This window comes from Pseudophryne corroboree, chromosome 10, assembly GCF_028390025.1.
Source record: "Pseudophryne corroboree isolate aPseCor3 chromosome 10, aPseCor3.hap2, whole genome shotgun sequence".
Taxonomy (NCBI): domain Eukaryota; kingdom Metazoa; phylum Chordata; class Amphibia; order Anura; family Myobatrachidae; genus Pseudophryne; species Pseudophryne corroboree.
In genome coordinates this window covers 77,859,135-77,879,412 of record NC_086453.1, presented here as the reverse complement: position 1 = coordinate 77,879,412, position 20,278 = coordinate 77,859,135, and the positions used below count along the sequence as shown (strand labels likewise).

The window sequence follows — 20,278 nt, the reverse complement described above, 5'->3', positions numbered from 1 at the left end:
AATCCAGTGTAGATCTGTCCCCTTCTATTTTGTAATTCACGTACTTGGCAAAAAAAGAAAACGCATTACCCGATCCACGCACTGAAAGGGGTCCCATGTTTACACATGGGACCCCTTTCCCCGAATGCCGGGACCCCACGTGACTCCTGTCACAGAGGGTCCCTTCAACCAATCAGGGAGCGCCACGTCGTGGCACTCTCCTGATTGGCTGTGCGCATCTGAGCTGTCAGACGCGCACAGCACATACCGCTGCATTATCTTCAATGGTGGGAACTTTGCGGTCAGCGGTGAAGTTACTCGCGGTCAGCGGCTGAGATAGGCCAAGTGAGTCACTGTCTGTAGCACCATCCACCTGCCACATCTATTGAGAAGCAGGGCCAGGCAAGGTGGGCTTGCAGAGGTGGAACGTATGCTGCCTTCAAATACAACTGATGGTATGCAGTTCCGCTCTGTTCCAGCCCACTTTAACCCCTGCCTATACATAGATGCACACATCTGAAATTAGAGATGTGCGGCTGGCACTTTTCGTGTTTTGTGTTTTGGTTTTGGTTCTAATTCCACTTTTGTGTTTTGGTTATGGCTTGGTTTTGCCAAAAGCACCTTTTCGTGTTTTGGTTTTGGATCTGGATGATTTTTGAAAAAAACATAAAAACAGCTAAAATCACAGAATTTGGGGGTAATTTTGCTCCTACGGTATTATTAACCTCAATAACATTCATTTACACTCATTTCCAGTCTATTCTGAACACCTCACACCTCACAATATTGGTTTTAGGCCTACAAGTTGCACCGAGGTGGCTGTATGACTAAGCTAAGCGACACAAGTGTGCGGCACAAACACCTTGCCCATCTCGGAGTGGCACTGCAGTTGCAGACAAGATGGCACTATTCAAAAACTAGTCCCCAAACAGCACATGAGGCAAAGAAGAAAAAGAGGTGCAATGAGGTAGCTGGATGGCCAAGCTAAGCGACAAAATTGTGCGGCACAAACACCTGGCCCATCTAGGAGTGGCACTGCAGTTGCAGACAAGATGGCACTATTCAAAAACTAGTCCCCAAACAGCACATGATGCAAAGAAGAAAAAGAGGTGCAATGAGGTAGCTGGATGGCTAAGCTAAGCGACACAATTGTGCGGCACAAACACCTGGCCCGTCTAGGAGTGGCACTGCAGTTGCCGACAAGATGGCACTATTCAAAAACTAGTCCCCAAACAGCACATGATACAAAGAAGAAAAAGAGGTGCAATGAGGTAGCTGGATGGCCAAGCTAAGCGACACAAGTGTGTGGCACAAACACCTGGCCCATCTAGGAGTGGCACTGCAGTTACAGACAGGATGGCACTTAAAAAAAACTAGTCCCCAAACAGCACATGATGCAATGAAGAAAAAGAGGTGCAAGATGTAATTGTCCTTGGGCCCTCCCACCCACCCTTATGTTGTATAAACAGGACATGCACACTTTAACAAACCAATCATTTCAGCGACAGGGTCTGCCACACGACTGTGGCTGAAATGACTGGTTTGTTTGGGCCCCCACCAAAAAAGCAGCAATCAATCTCTCCTTGCACAAACTGGCTCTACAGAGGCAAGATGTTGACCTCATCCTCATCCTCCGGTTTCTCACCCCTTTCACAGTGTACATCCTCCTCCAAACAGAGTATTAATTCGTCCCCACTGGAATTCACCATCACAGGTTCCTGTGTACTTTCTGGAGGCAATTGCTGGTAAAGGTCTTCCCGGAGGAAGTGATAATTCATTTTGATGAACATCATCTTCTACACATTTAGTGGAAGTAACCTCCTACGCCGATCACTGACAAGGTTACCGGCTGCACTAAACACTCTTTTGGAGTACACACTGGAGGGGGGGGGGGGCAACTTAGGTAAAATAAAGCCAATTTGTGCAAGGGCATCCAAATTGCCTCTTTTTCCTGCCAGTATACATATGGACTGTCTGACATGCCTACTTGGATGCTGTCACTCATATAATACTCCACCATTCTTTCAATGGTGACAGAATCATATGCAGTGACAGTAGACATGTCAGTAATCGTTGGCATGTCCTTCAGTCCGGACCAGATGTCAGCTTTCGCTCCTGACTGCCCTGCATCACCGCCAGCGGGTGGGCTAGGAAATCTTATCATTTTCCGTGCAGCCCCAGTGGCGGGAGAAATTGAAGGAGGAGCTGTTGACGGGTCGCGTTCCGCTTGAGTTGACAATTTACTAACCAGCAGGTCTTTGCACCTCTGCACACTTGTGTCTACTGGAAAGAGAGATACAACGTAGGCTTTAAACCTAGGATCGAGCACGGTGGCCAAAATGTAGTGTTCTGATTTTAACAGATTGACCACCCTTGAATACTGGCAAAGCGAATGAAGGGCTCCATCCACAAGTCCCACATACTTTGCGGAATCGCTCCATCTTAGCTCCTCCTTCAATTTATTCAGCTGCTTCTGTAAAAACCTGATGAGGGGAATGACTTGACTTAAGCTGGCAGTGTCTGAACGTGTGGCAAGTTCGAATGGTTGGAGAACCTTGCACAAGACGGAAATCATTCTCCACTGCGCTTGAGTCAGGTGCATTACCCCTCCTTTGCCTATATCGTAGGTGGATGTATAGGCTTGAATGGCCTTTTGCTGCTTCTCCATCCTCTGAAGCATATAGAGTGTTGAATTCCACCTCGTTATCACCTCTTGCTTCAGTTGATGGCGGGGCAGGTTCAGGAGTGTTTGCTGGTGCTCCAGTCTTCGGCACGCAGTGGCAGAATGCCGAAAGTGGCCCGCAATTTTTCAGGCCACCGACAGCATCTCCTGCACACCCCTGTCATTTTTCAAAAAATTCTGCACCAACAAATTAATTGTATGTGCAAAACATGGGAAGTGCTGGAATTTGCCCAGATGTAATGCACGCACAATATTGGTGGCATTGTCCGATATCACAAATCCCCAGGAGAGTCCAATTGGGGTAAGCCATTCTGCAAAGATGTTCCTCAGTTTCCGTAAGAGGTTGTAAGCTGTGTGCCTCTTAAGGAAAGTGGTGATACATAGCGTAGCCTGCCTAGGAACAAGTTGGCATTTGTGAGATGCTGCTACTGGTGCCGCTGTTGTTGTTGCTGCGGGAGGCCATACATCTACCCAGTGGGCTGTTTCAGTCATATAGTCCTTAGTCTGCCCTGTTCCACTTGTCCGTGGTTAAGTGGACACTGGATACAACCACATTTTGTAGGACACTAGTGACTCTTTTTCTGACGTCTGTATACATTCTCGGTATCGCCTGCCTAGAGAAGTGGAACCTAGATGGGATTTGATACTGGGGACACAGTACCTCAAACAATTCTCTAAGTCCCACTGAACTAATGGTGGATACCGGATGCATGTCTAACACCAACATAGCTGTCAAGGCCTCAGTTATCCGCTTTGTAAAAGGATGACTGCTGTCATATTTAATCTTCCTCACAAAGGACTGTTGGACAGTCAATTGCTTACTGGAAGTAGTATAAGTGGTCTTCCGACTTCCCCTCTGGGATGACGATCCACTCCCAGCAGCAACAACAGCAGCGGCAGCAGCAACAGCAGGCGTATTACTCAAGGATCCTACCGAGTAATTCCGGTTAGGAAAGCACTCCTCAGTCTTGGCAGTGACATGGCCTGCAGGACTACTGACGTTCCTGACTGAGGAGGAAGTTGACGATGAGGGAGTTGGAGGTGTGGCTTGCAGGAGCTTGTGTACAGGAGGAAGAAGGGATTTAGGTGTCAGTGGACTGCTTACGCTCTTACCCAAAGTTTCACAACTTGACACTGACTTCTGATGAATGCGCAGCAGGTGACGTATAAGGGAGGATGTTCCTAGGTGGTTAACATCCTTACAACTACTTATTATTACAGATTGACAGAGGCAACAGATGGCTTGACATCTGTTGTCTGGATTTGTGGAGAAATAATTTCACACCGAAGAGGTGGCTTTTTTGGTAGTTTGCCCAGGCATCACAATGGGCTTCTTCATCCCATGGACAACAGGTGTCTCATCCGGTGCCTGACTTAAACAAACCACATCACCATCAGAATGCTCATCGTCAACTTCCTCCTCAGTGCCAGCAACACCCATATCCTCATCCTGGTGTACTTCAACAGTGACATCTTCAATTTGAATATCAGGAACGGGACTGTGGGTGCTCCTTCCAGCACTTGCAGGGGGCGTGCAAATGGTGGAAGGAGCCACCTCTTCCCATCCAGTGTTGGGAAGGTCAGGCATCGCAATTGCCGACACACTTGGACTCGCCTTGGGGATTTGTGATACCATCTCAGAACGCACAGTTCTTTTCTGTGCTGTTTCCAGCTTTACTCTTATAATTTTTCTAGCGGGAGGATGAGGGCTTCCATCTTCATGTGAAGCTGAACCACTAGCCATGAACATAGGCCAGGGCCTCAGCCGTTCCTTGCCACTCCGTGTCGTAAATGGCATATTGGCAATTTTACGTTTCTCCTCAGACCATTTCAATTTCTTTTTTTGGATCTTTTTACTGAACTTTGGCTTTTTGGATTTTACATGACCTCTACTATCACATTGGGCATCAGCCTTGGCAGATGACGTTGATGGCATTTCATCGTCTATGTCATGGCTAGTGGCAGCAGCTTCAGCAGAAGGAGGTAGTCATTCTTCTTGATCTTTCCCTATTTTAGCCTCAAAATTTTTGTTCTCCATTATTTTTTGGGAGTTATATGAGACAATAGGCGGCACAGGAATGACTGGAATGACTGATGAACAGGACACTACCACTGGTCTGATGCAGCACAACACAACACACTGTAAGGCAGGGGTGGGGAACCTTCGGCCCTCCAGCTGCTGTTGACCTACACATCCCAGCATACCCTGCTACAGTTTTGCTGTTTGGCCATGCTAAAACTATTGCAAGGCATGCTGGGATGTGTAGTTCAACAACAGCTGGAGGGCCAAAGGTTCCCCATCCCTGCTGTAAGGGACTTGTGGTTGTTATTATTATTATTATACGGCAGCAGTGGACATATAGCAGCAGCGTATATCGTCACTGGAATGACTGGTGAACAGGACACTACCACTGGTCTGATGCAGCACAACACACCAACACTGTAAGGGACTTGTGGTTGTTGTTGTTGTTGTTATTATTATTATTATTATACGGCAGCAGTGGACATATAGCAGCAGCGTATATCGTCACTGGAATGACTGATGAACAGGACACTACCACTGGTCTGATGCAGCACAACACTTTATACAGCTACACTGGATATATGGCAGCAGAGAACACCAACACTGTGACTGGCTGGACTGATGCAGCACAATACACTGACTACACTGGACTGGACAGCACAACATAGCACCACTTTATACAGCTACACTGGATATATGGCAGCAGAGAACACCAACACTGTGACTGGCTGGACTGATGCAGCACAATACACTGACTACACTGGACTGGACAGCACAACATAGCACCACTTTATACAGCTACACTGGATATATGGCAGCAGAGAACACCAACACTGTGACTGGCTGGACTGATGCAGCACAATACACTGACTACACTGGACTGGACTGAGCAGCACAACACAGCACAAGACTCGCCACCTCACTTTCCCGCCCCCACACAGACACTGAACACTGAGGACACGTCCTCTCAATACACTCTCCGATACTGGAGTGAAAATGGCTCCTTATATGGATTCCAAATCCTGCGAGAATCCGACAGCGGGATAATGACGTTTTGCCGCATTCGGGTTTTCGAGTCAGGCGGGAAAATCAGAGCCTGACTCGGATTCGGTCTCAAGATGTTAAGTTCGGTAGGGTTCGGTTCTCTGAACCGGGTGCCGTGAAAAAAATTATGATGCTCTAGGGAGCCATGATTCAAAAACGTTTGGGAACCACTGTCTTGGAAAAGTACAATCACTGTAACTGACAGTGTTTGTGTCAACAGAAGGTTAAAGTGATGGAGTGAGCGCCCTCGGGTGGTGTAACTAGAAATTACAAGGTTGTGCAATAACAGCACAACCTTGTGAAATGCTTTGCTGTCCTTCTACAACATATGCATTTATTTATAGACTTCCACGCCGGTAACTCCCCAAATTTCTCACATCTAGACATGTATTCCCGGCCTCACAATTGTGCATTTTACTTACAGTCTGCAGAAGTTTTTTTATACACCATTTATACTATTATATTCCAAATATATAGTATTGTTCTGCATTTCATAGGAAGACAAAACTACTGCACATAATCACCACACAGTGAGAACAGAAAGCAGCCACTGAGTTCTGCTTCTCAGAAACAGGAACATGTGGCGTTGTGTAACCTTGTCTGTGATCATAGAGCCTGACACAGAGCTGAACTGTACACTGATGCAGTTACAGCTGCGATCCCGTACCCAGCTAATGTGTGACAATGCTGTAGCTGCCCGGACATATACTGAGACGCCCACCGGTGGCCTCAGAGATCCAATCCATGTACAATTGCGCAGCGGTGGTTGTTATATCCTTCCATAATCAAGATTCAGAGTAACTCTGTGCTAGCGCAGAATGGCCGCAGCATCTGAGAAGCTGGCGCCATGTTTTCTGCATACAGGACTGCAGATGTAGGCTGAGACATGCTCGGAAAATGGATGCGACAGTTTGCCGCCACTTTCCGTTACCTCTCCAAAATGATCCCTGAATGTCAGTCACTTTGGAAATAAACCCTCACTGCAAACGCAACAATAACTTGGTGACCATAACACATGTGCATCTGGACGGTAATCTCTCAGCTCCGTAGATACGACGTTGCCTACACCTCTGAATCAGGCGCACAGCGCAGTCTTGTGGGGAAAATAGGTTTGTGTGACTGACCTAGAGGGCCGGGAGGATTCGGGGTATTATGATAATGTTATTATGGAAGTGCAGACCATTGAGATGAGGAAGTGAAATGTAGATGAACGTTCAATAGAAATTAGTTTGAGGAGATTTCTTCCTGATTTACATCTGGTTTCTTTCATCCGCATTCTAGAAAAGTTTTTCTTTAGGTAATTAAAATACTAAAAGCAAAGCCCAAAAGTTGTTGCCTATATCCTGTACATACTGTAGCTTTCCTTGGGTACAGAGACTCCACACAAATCTACCCACCAATCACAATGTACCCTCCCCGTACAGACACACCTCTATATTAATAGGCTCACCAGTCCAGCTCAGATATTGCTGTAATAGCACTGGCGTCATTCTCCCAGTGATTTCTGCAGCAGTGGTATAAAGGATTGTATAGTCAATGGGTGTGGGATGAGCAGTGTGGGTCCCCCTTAAAACAATGTACTTGAATGCTAATACATTGCATCAGACTGGAGTTTCAGCTACATTTTCAAGTGGGTACATACTGTATGTAATGATAGCCATATTTGATGTAAAAGACGATGGGGGAATGATTTAATTAAATGCAATATAGGGGTGATGCTAGTGATGTGCCATTGGGAAGACATGTAACCATTGGCAACAGCACCCTACACTGTACATCGCCCCTGCACTGTTCATTTTACCTCACACCACTATAGATGAATGCAGCAAAATGCACTATGTTAGGCAGCCGTATGTATGGGAGGTGTACGAACACTGCCCATACATTGCTCCAAAACATGCAATCTTGCATCACATGTTAGTGAATTATACCCTAGGATTCCAACGTGCATCCACTAGTGGTTAGTTCCTGGTCTCTTACTGAAGAGAGTCATTTCCAGTCTTTTCTACATGTCTGTGTGACGGTACCAGTCACATCAATATTCAGGATGGACCGGGTCAGGGGGGAAAGGTGTGAGGGGAAATGAAGGACAGTGAGCACCCAGGAATTATTGGAAAGCAGGGGGCTTGTGATTCATGCTCCTTGGGCCCCCTGATTAACTTGCCTAACTTCCCTTCCAGCACTGTCACTCTGGGTGCAGTGAGCTACTAAGTAAAATTAATGGTACAGAGTTAAGATTGTTTGACCCTAGTCAGATGTGCTTTTCTTGGATAATATTTTTGTAAAACCCTGTCTGCTGGGTCCACCCAAGTCCACATTTCCATATTTTATTTCAGGTCTCTTTTCTATGTTGCCCCATACACTCTAACACCACTTACACCGCCACCTACAGTATGCAACCAAGTTAGATCTCCATGGTTCTAGCTCCTGCTGCATCTGTATACATCCAGTGAAAATAGTTCAGCTCTAACTGATCCTGTATAATTTAAGAACATAAAATAAAGGTTGCAACAATGCTGCGCCAAGTGAGTAGTGTGCCAGCCCTGCTCCTCTGCTTCCTCATGCCCCACCTGTGTGGCCTCTCATTATATATGCTAGTATCCCTATACCTTGCACCAGTGTCGGACTGGGGCATGTAGGGCCCACCGGGGGAATGCAGTGGGAGGAGGTGTGGCCTGCCACCTCATTGGTTTGACTAACCATTAGATAATGCAACATCTGGGCCCTTCATAAATTCAGCTGCTGCATGCATGATATTGAACCAGATTAATAACAGCAATGCACTGTAGAAAATACATCATAGTCTAGTATAAGGTAATATATTATGTATAATGTATAATTCAAGTGCACAGTCTGGAACCTGATCCCTAGAGCAGGAGGTGGGGCCCCAGGCAGTAGGGCCCACCAGTGGTTTCCCCTGCACCCCTGTGGGCCAGTCCAAGCCTGCCTTACACATACCCCTGCCCCTCATCTCTGTGCTCCTGCCTATAAGTCTATCCTTATTCAGCAACTTCCCGTTTGGCAAAAACAACATCATTATTACATGTTCATCTTTTAATATTTGCATTAGACCTTTACAAAGCCAAAATGAAAATAAACCGCCTGTGTGCCTTTGTGTGACTAAGCTGGTAAATGATTATTTAACTTTTAAGGACTCAATAAGTTATTATGTAAACTCGGAACAGGGAAGTACAAGTATACATAAAAGTGAAGCAACGCTCCTAACGTCTTATGGACATGGTGTGACCTTTCTCACTAACATTACTTCATACACATTATTAGTGATTAGGAGCAGCCTCGGTCTGCAGACCATGCATGAACAGGGCATCATTTACAGCAGGAAGCAAAGCAAAACAGGAATAATATGGTACATCTCCATACGTCTAAATAGTCACCTTCAGCTCACTGCACGGGACGCTAAATACGTTTCTGCCGCAGTGCGTCTCAATGGTACTGCAACAATATAGATACACAGTGGTACCCATTTCTGCACAGTGCATGTGCAGTAGTAGAAAATCACTCACCTCCATGAATATTGGTTTGCCGTGCGACTCAGACCCATTAAGAAGAGCAAATTTGCTCATTTTATTCGGCTTTGCTCAAAACTATAAATAAGACCAGGGTTGGACTGGCCCACAGGGGTACAGGGGAAACCACCGGTGGGCCCCACTGCCTGGGGGCCCAGCTCCGCCTCTATGGATCAAGTCCCGAGTGTGCACTTGAATTGTACATTGTACATATTATCTATAGTGCATTGCAGTTATTAATCTGGTACATTATCATACATGCATTAGCAGTATTTAGTATATATATTTATCATGGGGTCCATACCATGTTAGCCATGCCTCTGTGGCAGCTGGCCACACCCCTAAGCATGGGCCTTTACCTCTGCATCCTGTCGACCTAGCACATGTCGACCTAGAAACCCTGTCGACATTCCATCCATGTCGCCCTAGTGACTGTCGACCTATAGTGGTCGACCTAAACATTGTCGACCTAGATACTGTCGATCTTCAGACCGGATCCCCTTCCTTGCCCCAGTCCAACACTGAATAAGACACATACTGTAGGGGCTGATTCCGAGTTGGAAGCAAAGAAATGCAAGTACTGTAACTGTGCCCCTAAGTAACACCATGCTTCACTGCTGGAGGGGCAAATGTAACATGTGCAAAGAGATTAGATGTGGGGGGGTGTCTACAAACTCAGATCTAAATTACAGTGTAAAGCTGGGTACATACAGGACGATCTAGACAACTATTTTGGCTAGATAGGTCGTTGAACGATAATATCATTCCGTGTGTACAGGCTAGATCGTTCATTAGGAGCGCTCCTGCGGGTAAACAACAAAATCGTTGATAGACTGTGCTGCAAGGTCAATTTTGTCTAGATCGTTCATGATCGTTTACTGTCTATATAGTGTGTATGAACGATGAACGATTTCGGCTAGATGATGTCATCTAGACACTAAGAAAATATTTAAATTTGGAGCCAAAAACAATCTAGGCAAGATCTTTGACAGATTGAACGATTTGGCTAGATCTTTCCATGTGTACACTCTAGATCGTTGAGTCAGGAGCAGGGAGCTGAAAGTGAAAGATTTTATCTTTCAATCTTTCAGTCTTTCCGTGTGTACCCAGCATAAGAAAAACTCTGACCAGCATTTGTGGGATAGATGCAAAAGCAGCCAGTATTTACCCTGCACGCCTGCCCCTGTTTTATAGAACAGTCCCTGTCACCGCCCGTGTCCTGCTCTCCAAATAACCGTAACATGTCATGCTACGTAGCTGTAGCTGTACCCAAACCATGAGGTCTGCATACAACTATAAATCAGGCCCCAAGTGTACACTTGGTAATCAGTCCGTGCTGCTTTTGTGGCTGCTGTTTATTCATCTGAGAACTGCAGATTCACCAACTCCATTACTGCTGTTTATTGGGGGTAATTCACACCTGATCGCTCACTAGCATTTTTTGCAGCGCTGCAATCAGGTCTGAACTGCGTATGCGTAGGCACCGCAATGCGCAGGTGCGTCGCACAGGTACAAAGCGGATTGCCGCTCACCGATGGGTTTGTGCAAAGAATCCATTCGCACGGGCGATCGCAAGGAGATTGACAGGAAGAAGCCGTTTGTGGGTGGCAACTGGTCGTTTTCAGGGAGTGGTTGGAAAAACACAGGCGTGTCCATGCATTTGCAGGGTGGGTGTCTGACGTCAATTCCGGTCCCGGACAGGCTGATGTGATCGCAGTGGCTGAGTAATTCCTGGGCTACTCAAAGGCTGCACAAAATCTGTTTGTACAGCTCTGCTACACATGCGTTCGCACACTTGCACGGCGAAAATACACTCCCCTATAGGCGGTGACTATCTGCTCGCAGAAGTGAAAAAAAATCCCGTAGCGAGTGATCAGGTCTGAATTAGGTCCATTGTCTCAGTGTATGTGAAGAGATAATGAGGCTCATTCAGATGTGGTTGTTCTTGCTGCTGCAATTGCAATTATATGCTTATGTGGGCAGAAGCTAACCTGAACATAGGGAGGCCCACTGCAGTCGCATCATTTCAGCTAACAGTGTATAATTGCTGATACATTGGTACCATTGTCGCAAATCCGGTCATGTCGCAGAGTCTGAGTGCCCCTGAAGATGCACAGGCTGACTTGTTGTCCAGGGACGCAGGGGGCTCTCCAGCAGCAAGTAAGATCGCAACTGCTAATTTATGCACGCCCATAAAACACCATCTGAATGGCCATGACATGCCTGTGCTTACCCAACCACTCCCCGATACCACCCCCAAATATTGTCTACCTGTCACTCACATTGCGACTTATTCTTCATTGCGACCGCTTTAGCAATTCAGATGCATGCGCAGTAAGAAAACCTTGACTGATGTGCGTACAATAGCCGCTTTGTGACTGCACCTGAATGAGCCTCACAATGGTGGTCATTCCGAGTTGTTTGCTTGCTAGCTGCTTTTAGCAGTCGTGCAAATGCAAAGCCGCCGCCCTTTGGGAGTGTATCTTAGCTTAGCAGAAGTGCGAACGAAAGGATCGCAGAGCAGGTGCAAAATAATTTTGAGCAGTTTCAGAGTAGCTCCAGACCTACTCAGCGCTTGCGATCACTTCAGACCATTCAGTTCCTGTTTTGATGTCACAAACACGCCCTGCGTTCGGCCAGCCACGCCTGCGTTTTTCCAGGCATGCCTACGTTTTTTAGAACACTCCCTGAAAACGGTCAGTTGACACCAAGAAACGCCCACTTCATGTCAATCACTCTGCGGCCAGCAGTGCGTCTGAAAAGCTTCGCTAGACCTTGTGTGAAACTACTTCGGCTGTTGTGAAAGTACATTGCGCATGCGCATTGCACCGCATACGCATGCGCAGAAGTGCCGCTTTTTTGCCTGAACGCTGCGTTGCGACCGAAAACAGCTAGCGAACAACTCAGAATGACCCCCTATGTCACAATAATAAGGATGGACTTAATAATATCATTTATTTTATTTCCATTTAGGACTTGTCGGCTCCCCGTCTATGGTTAGTAGTCACATTACTGTCATTTTGTTATTACTATTATTATTATTGTTATCATTATTATATTAATATTATTATTCAGTATCAGTGGTACAGGTTAGACACAATACTTGACTAGACAACACGTTGTAGGATATGACACATAAAGAAATGTGTTCTTCTTTTGAATAATGTCATATTCCTGTAAAGTTTACCTCCAATGATCGCACACCCTGCCAGCAGCAACCTACGCAGTGCGCCCCAGATGGCTTCCTCGGATGGTTCCTCTGTGGGCAGGGTGTGCTTCATTTGAATCTTTCCGTGCAGTGTATAGCATAATTACTACACACATGTCAGTTTTCCCATACATGCATTTGGCCCTTGTACGGCTCATCTCCCACAGTGTAACCTTCATAGTGCACCCAACATGGCTGCCTCATCTGGTGCGCTTGTGGATGGGATGAAAAATACATGGACCTGATGGTTTTGTTGGAGCCCTACTCTGAACTTTAGGACTCTGCAATCTCCCAATTTTGTTTTATCTCTTCTAGGGGTAGACTATTCCACCCAGGATAATCCTACACAGTGCGCCCAAGATGGCTGCTGCACCTGGGGCAGAATTCAGACCTGATCGTAGATGTGCTAAATTTAGCACATCTACCATCAGCCACACTGACATGCGGGGGGGACGCCCAGCACAGGGCTAGTCTGCCCCGCATGTCAGGCCCCACCCGGCCGCACAAGTACAAAAGCATTGCACGGCGGGGATGCTTTTGTACTTGAAGAGTAGCTCCCTACCAGTGCAGCTCCTGCCCGCTGGCAGTGACTACTCGTCGCTGTGAGAGTTGCAGCGGCTGTGTGTGACGTAACATAGCCACCGCAGCCCGCCCCCCACACTGTTTCTGGCACGATTGCATTGACCGAACTGCGCCCCTAAAACTGGGGCCAAATGCCGCCGGCCCGCCCCCTCCCGCCCAGCGACCGCCTCTGCCTGTCAATCAGGCAGAGGCGATCGTAGGGCTGAGACGGCCATCAGCTGTCTGGCATACACCAGCGAACTGCGGCAACGGCACATGCGCAGTTCAGACCTGATCGGCTGCTGTGCAAAAACGCACAGCACCGATCAGGTCTGAATTAGGCCCCTGGTACCTTGTGAGGGTGGAAAATGAAATTATTATTATTATTATTATTATTATTATTATTATCTTTGTAGTACTGTATAGTACAGATTTTATTCACACCTCACATCGTCACTAGGACACATGAGTACTGTTAGCAGTTCATATAGTGGGGCTGGTAGCGACATTATGCATAGAACATAACTTCATCCTATGCAGAGATATATTAAAGCTCTTTCAGCAATTACCAGAGAGTTTAGAATAAGAGAATATGCTAGTATTTGCTACTCTCTAACTACAGACCAGGTCATTATGGTCTAATTACACCTAAAAAAGGAGCAAATGGTTTTAAGGACGCTTAATAGAGCAGCTCCAACTCAAAAATAATTTGAACAATCACTTTGGGGTGACTATGGCTACAGCTGATCAAATAAGAGGACATGTAGGGTAACCAGCACCATACTGGGCAGGGTAGGAGCATGTATTAGTGATACTGTTATACAGCTAGATGTAGGGGAGGACAGGCTGTTACCATGATATCTCACCAGTCACATCCCGGAAGAATCAGCCTTGTGGTAACCCGTCTTTATATCTTATTACAGGAACAGCCAGAGCTACAATATGCTGATATTGAGTTCAAGAACAAAAACACAAGAAAACAACAGGTGCAGCCCCTCCCTCCCACTTTATTACATGTAACATTATAGAATGGTAATGTTATGTAATGTTACAGTAACTAATAGTATATTAGTCAAATTAATATTCTTATAATACTCTGATTTGAACACAGTAGCATAATAAGTAATTTGCACTGTTCAGTTTTCTTTTGATTTTTTTGTGGTTGCCTATCTGTGTTTCCATAGCCATAGCCATTGATATGGAGTTGGACATAGGTTTGCAAAAGCAACAAATGTGCAGTAAAACAGAATATTGTGTTGGTTGCTCATTCCTACTTTTGCAATTAGGTGCTTTTAAGAATATTAGGGAATCAGTAAGATTCCCCAGATTCCCTTCTATTTATTACTAAAACATTCACAGTAAAAGCTTCTCCATTATTTAAGGAGTTTCAGTATGAAATACCGGCAGCCGGGATCCCAGCCGTTAGTACACCTACAGCGGGATCCTGGCCACTAGTATGTCGGCAGCGGGATCCTGGCCACTACTATGTCGGCAGCGGGATCCTGGCCATTGGAATGCCGGCAGCGGGGCAAGCGCTAGAAAGCCCCTTGCAGGCTCGCTGCGCTCACCACAGATTATATTCTCCCTCTATGGGTGTCGTTGACAACCACAGAGAGAGAAAAGCCTGTGGTGCCGGGATTCCAGTGCTGGCATTTCACCGCTGGTCAGGATTCCAGCATGGGCATTGTGACCTCCGGGATCCCGACTAGCGATATTGTAACCGCTTCCCATTTAAGGTGATTTAGGAAAAGGGAAAAATTAAATACTGTAGATATAATCCAATGTCATTAGCATAAACTATTTCTAAGCTCCTCAGTAAACAAATTATACTTACACAAGCAAATAAAAAATATACAATATCATTCTATATAATAAAAGGCTAATGCTGCTCCTTACCTCTATGGGGGGAATTCAAGTGTTTTGTGCGCCCCCGGCCACTAGATGCTGCCCAACAGAAACATTTAAGTTTTGCTTCATTCAGTCGCGCACAGCTTCTGGCACTGATATTACTGTTATGTTGTTCCGTCATTTTGATGGGCTGGTATAAGAAGAGTTATGACAGACTCACAGTCATCATGATAAGATTTTCTAGATCCAAACTTAATAGAAACAAAACTATTCATGATATCAAAAAATCTCCCTAAACCAAATAATAAAGATTTCACTTTATTGACAGTATTGCTACCCCTGAGCATATGCCTAATTTACCTATGTGCTACATATAGTTGCTGCTATCCCTGTGTATATACATTATAGACTAGATGTAGTCACGATTCCGGCAATTGGGATCCCGGAGGTCAGCATACCGACGCCGGGATCCCGGCCGCCAGAATGCCAGCAGGGGTCCGATAGCTATTCCCACTCGTGGTAATGGAACTATAGAGTGGTAATGGAACCTTTGGCGAGCGCAGTGAGCCCACAGTGTGGCGAGCGCAGCCCTGTTGGCATTCTGGCGGCGGAATCCCAACATCAGCATGCTGACCGCTGGTATCCCCAACCCAAACCTTATAGACAATGAATAATATGAGGAACCCCAATTACTCTTTTCATCACCTGTACATTTATTTATTTTCTTTTAGCCTCTGTCTGGGACAATGCATGAAGATGGGAGTCCACCAATGCAGCCTCCGCCGGAGAACATAGTTTACTCTGAATTAAGATTACAGTGACCTCTGCTCCCTGACCAGGAAATAGTATTAGATCATTTCTACACATGCTTCATTTTGCCACACATCAGCTCTGCATCAGCATTCGGGAAGGAATCATTGTCTGAAGATGTTAGTCTGGTACTCAGGAAGTAAGATGTTAGTCTGGTACTCACAGGAAGTAAGATGTCAGTCTGGTACTCACATGAAGTAAGATGTTAGTCTGGTACTCACAGGAAGTAAGATGTTAGTCTGGTACTCACAGGAAGTAAGATATCAGTCTGGTACTCACAGGAAGTAAACTCAGTCCGTAATAACAGGACATGAGCTGTCTATGACTTTCTAGTATCACACAAAGTTGTTCTCAACTTGAAGTGATCACTGTGTGATGTCAGAATGACTGCTAACATATAATTAATTTATGTTTCAAATTAAACTCAGGTTGTCATTGGCTGATGCAGAACTATGGATTGTTGCTAGAGAACGTACGTGTGTCCGTTTATGTTGCTGCCTATCTTGGGTGTATAATGTACTGTTAATAATGTATCCATGGATTAAACTAGCTTTATAATTTTTTTAACATTAAACTGTTAACCTTCACTACATAAGGCCTCATTTTCATATAGGAATAAATATTTGGCCTTATGCTATATATATATATATATATATATATATATATATATATATATAGTCATGGAGCTACTGATGACTTACTGTAATATCCTTATCATTTACTGCATGTGCATGGGTTAAGAAATTGAAACATTATATGTTGGAGGAAAAAATGCTGCCTCCTGAACCTAAATTATTATTTCCTGTGTCCTTAAATCATGTGACGGGTGTGGATATTTAATATCTTGATTATCTCAGGGCAGAGGTGTAGCTAGGTGCCATGGTGCCCGGAGCAAGGGTGTGTTTTAGCGCTCCCTCCCCTGTACTGGATTGGATACCTAGCAAACCTGTGGGGGCATGTTACATTTGAAAAGAAAAAATATTTAAAAATCGGTGATAGTGCCAGTTCTAGGCCTTGTGGAACTCAGGGTGCATCAAGAAATATAGGAGTGTGGTTTCATGGGTATGGGTTGTGGCCACAGAATAGTACCAATTCACATTACACAACACAGTAGTGTCAATTATTATCATTACACCACACAGGAGTACCCCTTATATGTTAAGCTACATAGTAGATCCCCTTATTCAAAAACAGTAGAACACCTTACACACGTTACACCACACAGTAGTACCCCGTATATACGTTATGCTGTATAGTAGAGCTCCTTATTCACAATACACCACACAGTAGAGCCCCCTATACACATGACACCACAGTATAGCTGCTTATACACGGGACAGAGAGTGGTGCTGCAGAAGCCTGGGAAGAAAGAAGTGCTGCAGCATCTGAAATAGAAACATGTGCTGCAGCTTCTAGAAAAGAGAGAGATGATGCAGAAGCTGGGACAGAGAGAGGTGCTGTATCAACTTGGTAAGAAAGGTGCTACAGCAACAGGAGCAGAGAGTGGTGCTGCAGGACAGAAGTAGCCCTGCTGCACAGCTACAAGCAGACAGTGAGACATATAAAGAGGGTGGGCAGAGCTCTGGCATGTACTGGCTCTCAGTCCCTCTCAGTTGCCTCTGGCCTGCCCTGTTCCCTACCTACTGTATTTTCTGAGTCCGAGTCAGAGTGGCGCCCTCACTGGCCCGGCTTTGCAGCTGCCTATACAGCAGTTCACCGTGCAGCATGAGGAGGGAGGGTGGTGACGCGCTCTCTACCTTTTTTGGTGCCCGGAGCTTGCGCTCCACCGGACCCACCCTCGCTACACCCCTGTCTCAGGGCAAAGAGCATATTTTACTGTATTACCAGTTGTCATATATTGCAACCCCTCAAATAAAATCTCTGTCTGTGGAGTTGACCAGGTATCGTCCAAGGAGGGGTATGACTCCCCAGGCTCTAACAGCAAATCTGGATCTCTCTGCTATACTGGGTGCCTGTGAAGATCCCTGTTCCCTAGTCCATTATTATAATAGGGATGTTATGGCTGCAATTGATATTATCGCCCCTTTGCGTATAAGACCTCGTAAACCACAACGTCGAGCTCCCTGGTTCAACAACAGTGTTAGTGAGCTCAATAAAAGGGGGCGTAGACTGGAAGACGATGGAGGAAGACTAACCTAGTGGATGACAAAATAAAACTAATAAAGCATAACGAAGAATATCAATCGACAATCACTCGTAAGAAATCACAGTTTCTGTCAAATGAGATCACGGCAGCAAACAATAGGCCAGATCAACTTTTCCGCACAGTAGAGATGCTTTGCAAGCCAGCATGCCAGCAGACTGATGAAACCCTCTCCCAGGCAAGATGCAACGAGTTTGCAAACTTCTTTGCAGATAAAATATCCACCATTTGGGCTTGAATCTCCACAGTGCAATCAAAGGAGTGTCAAACTACAAAACCTGCCAATATAAGCCACCTGCCTTCATGGACCAGCTTTCACCCAGTGGATGTAAAGGACACTGCTGAAATTGCTCGGATTTTGCGTCCCACCACCTGTGATCTGGACCCTGCCTCAACCAAGCTTCTAATAGGTTGTATGGATATAATTGGTCCTGTCTTTGCAAAAATTGTTCAATGCTCTTTGCAGACAGGCATATTTCCTGGGCCCCTAAAGGAAGCAATTGTTAGACCTCTTCTTAAAGAATCTAATTTAGATCCAGACTGCATGACCAACTACAGACCAGTATCAAACCTTCCTTTTCTAGGAAAGGTTATTGAGAAAGTGGTTGCAAATCAACTGGAAACCCGCCTGACAACCCATGATATCTATGATCCATTCCAATCAGGATTCAGGAGAAGACATAGCACTGAAACAGCCCTGGTGTGTGTGTTAAATGATCTTCTGACAGCAAGAGACAGAGCCGACTGTTCAATATTAATCCTTCTGGATCTCGCTGCAGCATTTGATACCGTGGACCATGGGCTTCTGATTGAGCGTCTGATACATTTTTGCGGACTGGATGGCACAGTCCTAAATTGATTCAAATCATTTCTCACAGGCAGGTCACAGAGAGTATCGTCTGGATTAAACTCATCACCATCAGTGCCATTGCCATGTGGTGTCCCACAAGGTTCTATACTATCCCCCATGCTTTTTGCAGTGTACATGCTCCCGCTGGGTGAAATAATCAGGCGCCATGGGCTAGTCTACCACTGCTATGCAGATGATACACAACTGTACTTGTCCTTTGCTCCGGGCACTGATAACCCAATAGCAACCCTAAATGGCTGTCTAGCTGAACTACTGGAGTGGATGAGCGCCAGTTGGCTGCGACTGAACCCGGATAAAACAGAGGTCCTTATGATACGACCGCAACATCAAAGGACAAGACTGCAGCATAGCCAACCAACTGGACTTACACTCGGGGATTTGGAATTACAAACCACTGATCGTGTGCGGAATCTTGGCATTGTCCTGGATGGTGGCTTGACACTTAAACATCAGATATCAGCCACAATCAAATCCTCATTCTTTCACCTGAGGAACATAGCCAGAATCAAGCACTTAATTCCCTCCGATAATCTACCAAAAGTCATACATGCATTTGTATCATCTCGATTAGACTACTGTAATGCCCTCTACCTTGGTCTCCCAGCAAAATAATTGCACCGCTTACAGCTGGTGCAAAACACAGCTGCCAGGCTGTTAACCAAACAGCCCCATTCTAGCCACATAACACCCATCCTCTACTCCCTTCACTGTCTGCCTGTAAGATGGCGAATCATCTTCAAGATTGGCTTACTGAGTTTCAAAGCACTACATGACCAGGGCCCAAGGTACTGACCCCATACTACCACACTCGATTACTGCGATCTGTAGATGAAGGACTTTTAGCAGTACCTAGAATCTCCCGTAATTCATCTGGGGGTCGAGCTTTTAGTCATGCGGCTCCGACTCTATGGAACTCACTTCCCCACACAGTGCGAGAGGCCCCAACTATAGAATCCTTCAAAAGTAGACTCAAGACTTTCCTTTTTACTCAAGCATTCCCATAATTGTCCCTTTAGTATCTCCATGCTTCTGTATTTTATGAAAATCTGTTCTGTACTTCAATATTTTCTGTACTATATTATGCTATGTATCTGTTAAGCGCCTTGAGTCCTATTGGAGAAAGAGCGCTATATAAATAAAATTATTATTATTATTATTATTATATTGTGACCAGGTTTGTTATACATGATAGCTCCATGACACTCACAATGTTCATATGCTGCTAGACAAGCAGCAATGATATGTGTCTATGACATAAGTAGAGCCTTGCATTTAGAGGAATTATTTATCCAACGTACTTCAGAAATGTGGCTTTTATCCCACTGTAATGACCTGCCAACATGTTTCATTTATTCCACAGTCTAGAATAAGTCATGGTAAATTTTCATAAGTTCTAAAATCACTGGAGCCCAGAGAAGAGGACAAGACCAGAGGCATCACTGGGTCTAGTGACACCCAATGCACACTTTATATCTCCTATGTGCGCCTCCAGCACACTTGCCCAAAAAGGTTGTGTGCCCTATTAAAAGGGTGTGTGGTCTCATGGGGAATCCTGATTGC

The 20,278-nt window shown here is 45.5% G+C and overlaps 1 protein-coding gene across 1 annotated transcript in view; it reads left to right on the top strand.

Moving 5' to 3' along the window:
- LOC134965206 (carcinoembryonic antigen-related cell adhesion molecule 21-like) overlaps positions 1-19,877 on the top strand; it is a 270,497-nt gene extending 250,620 nt beyond the window's left edge. The window contains exons 10-12 of the mRNA XM_063941715.1: positions 12,230-12,252; positions 13,949-14,011; positions 15,605-19,877. Coding sequence (XP_063797785.1) covers positions 12,230-12,252; positions 13,949-14,011; positions 15,605-15,694 — 176 coding nt within the window. The 3' untranslated portion in view covers positions 15,695-19,877. The remainder of the gene's footprint in view (positions 1-12,229; positions 12,253-13,948; positions 14,012-15,604) is intronic.
- Positions 19,878-20,278: the final 401 nt, after the last annotated feature.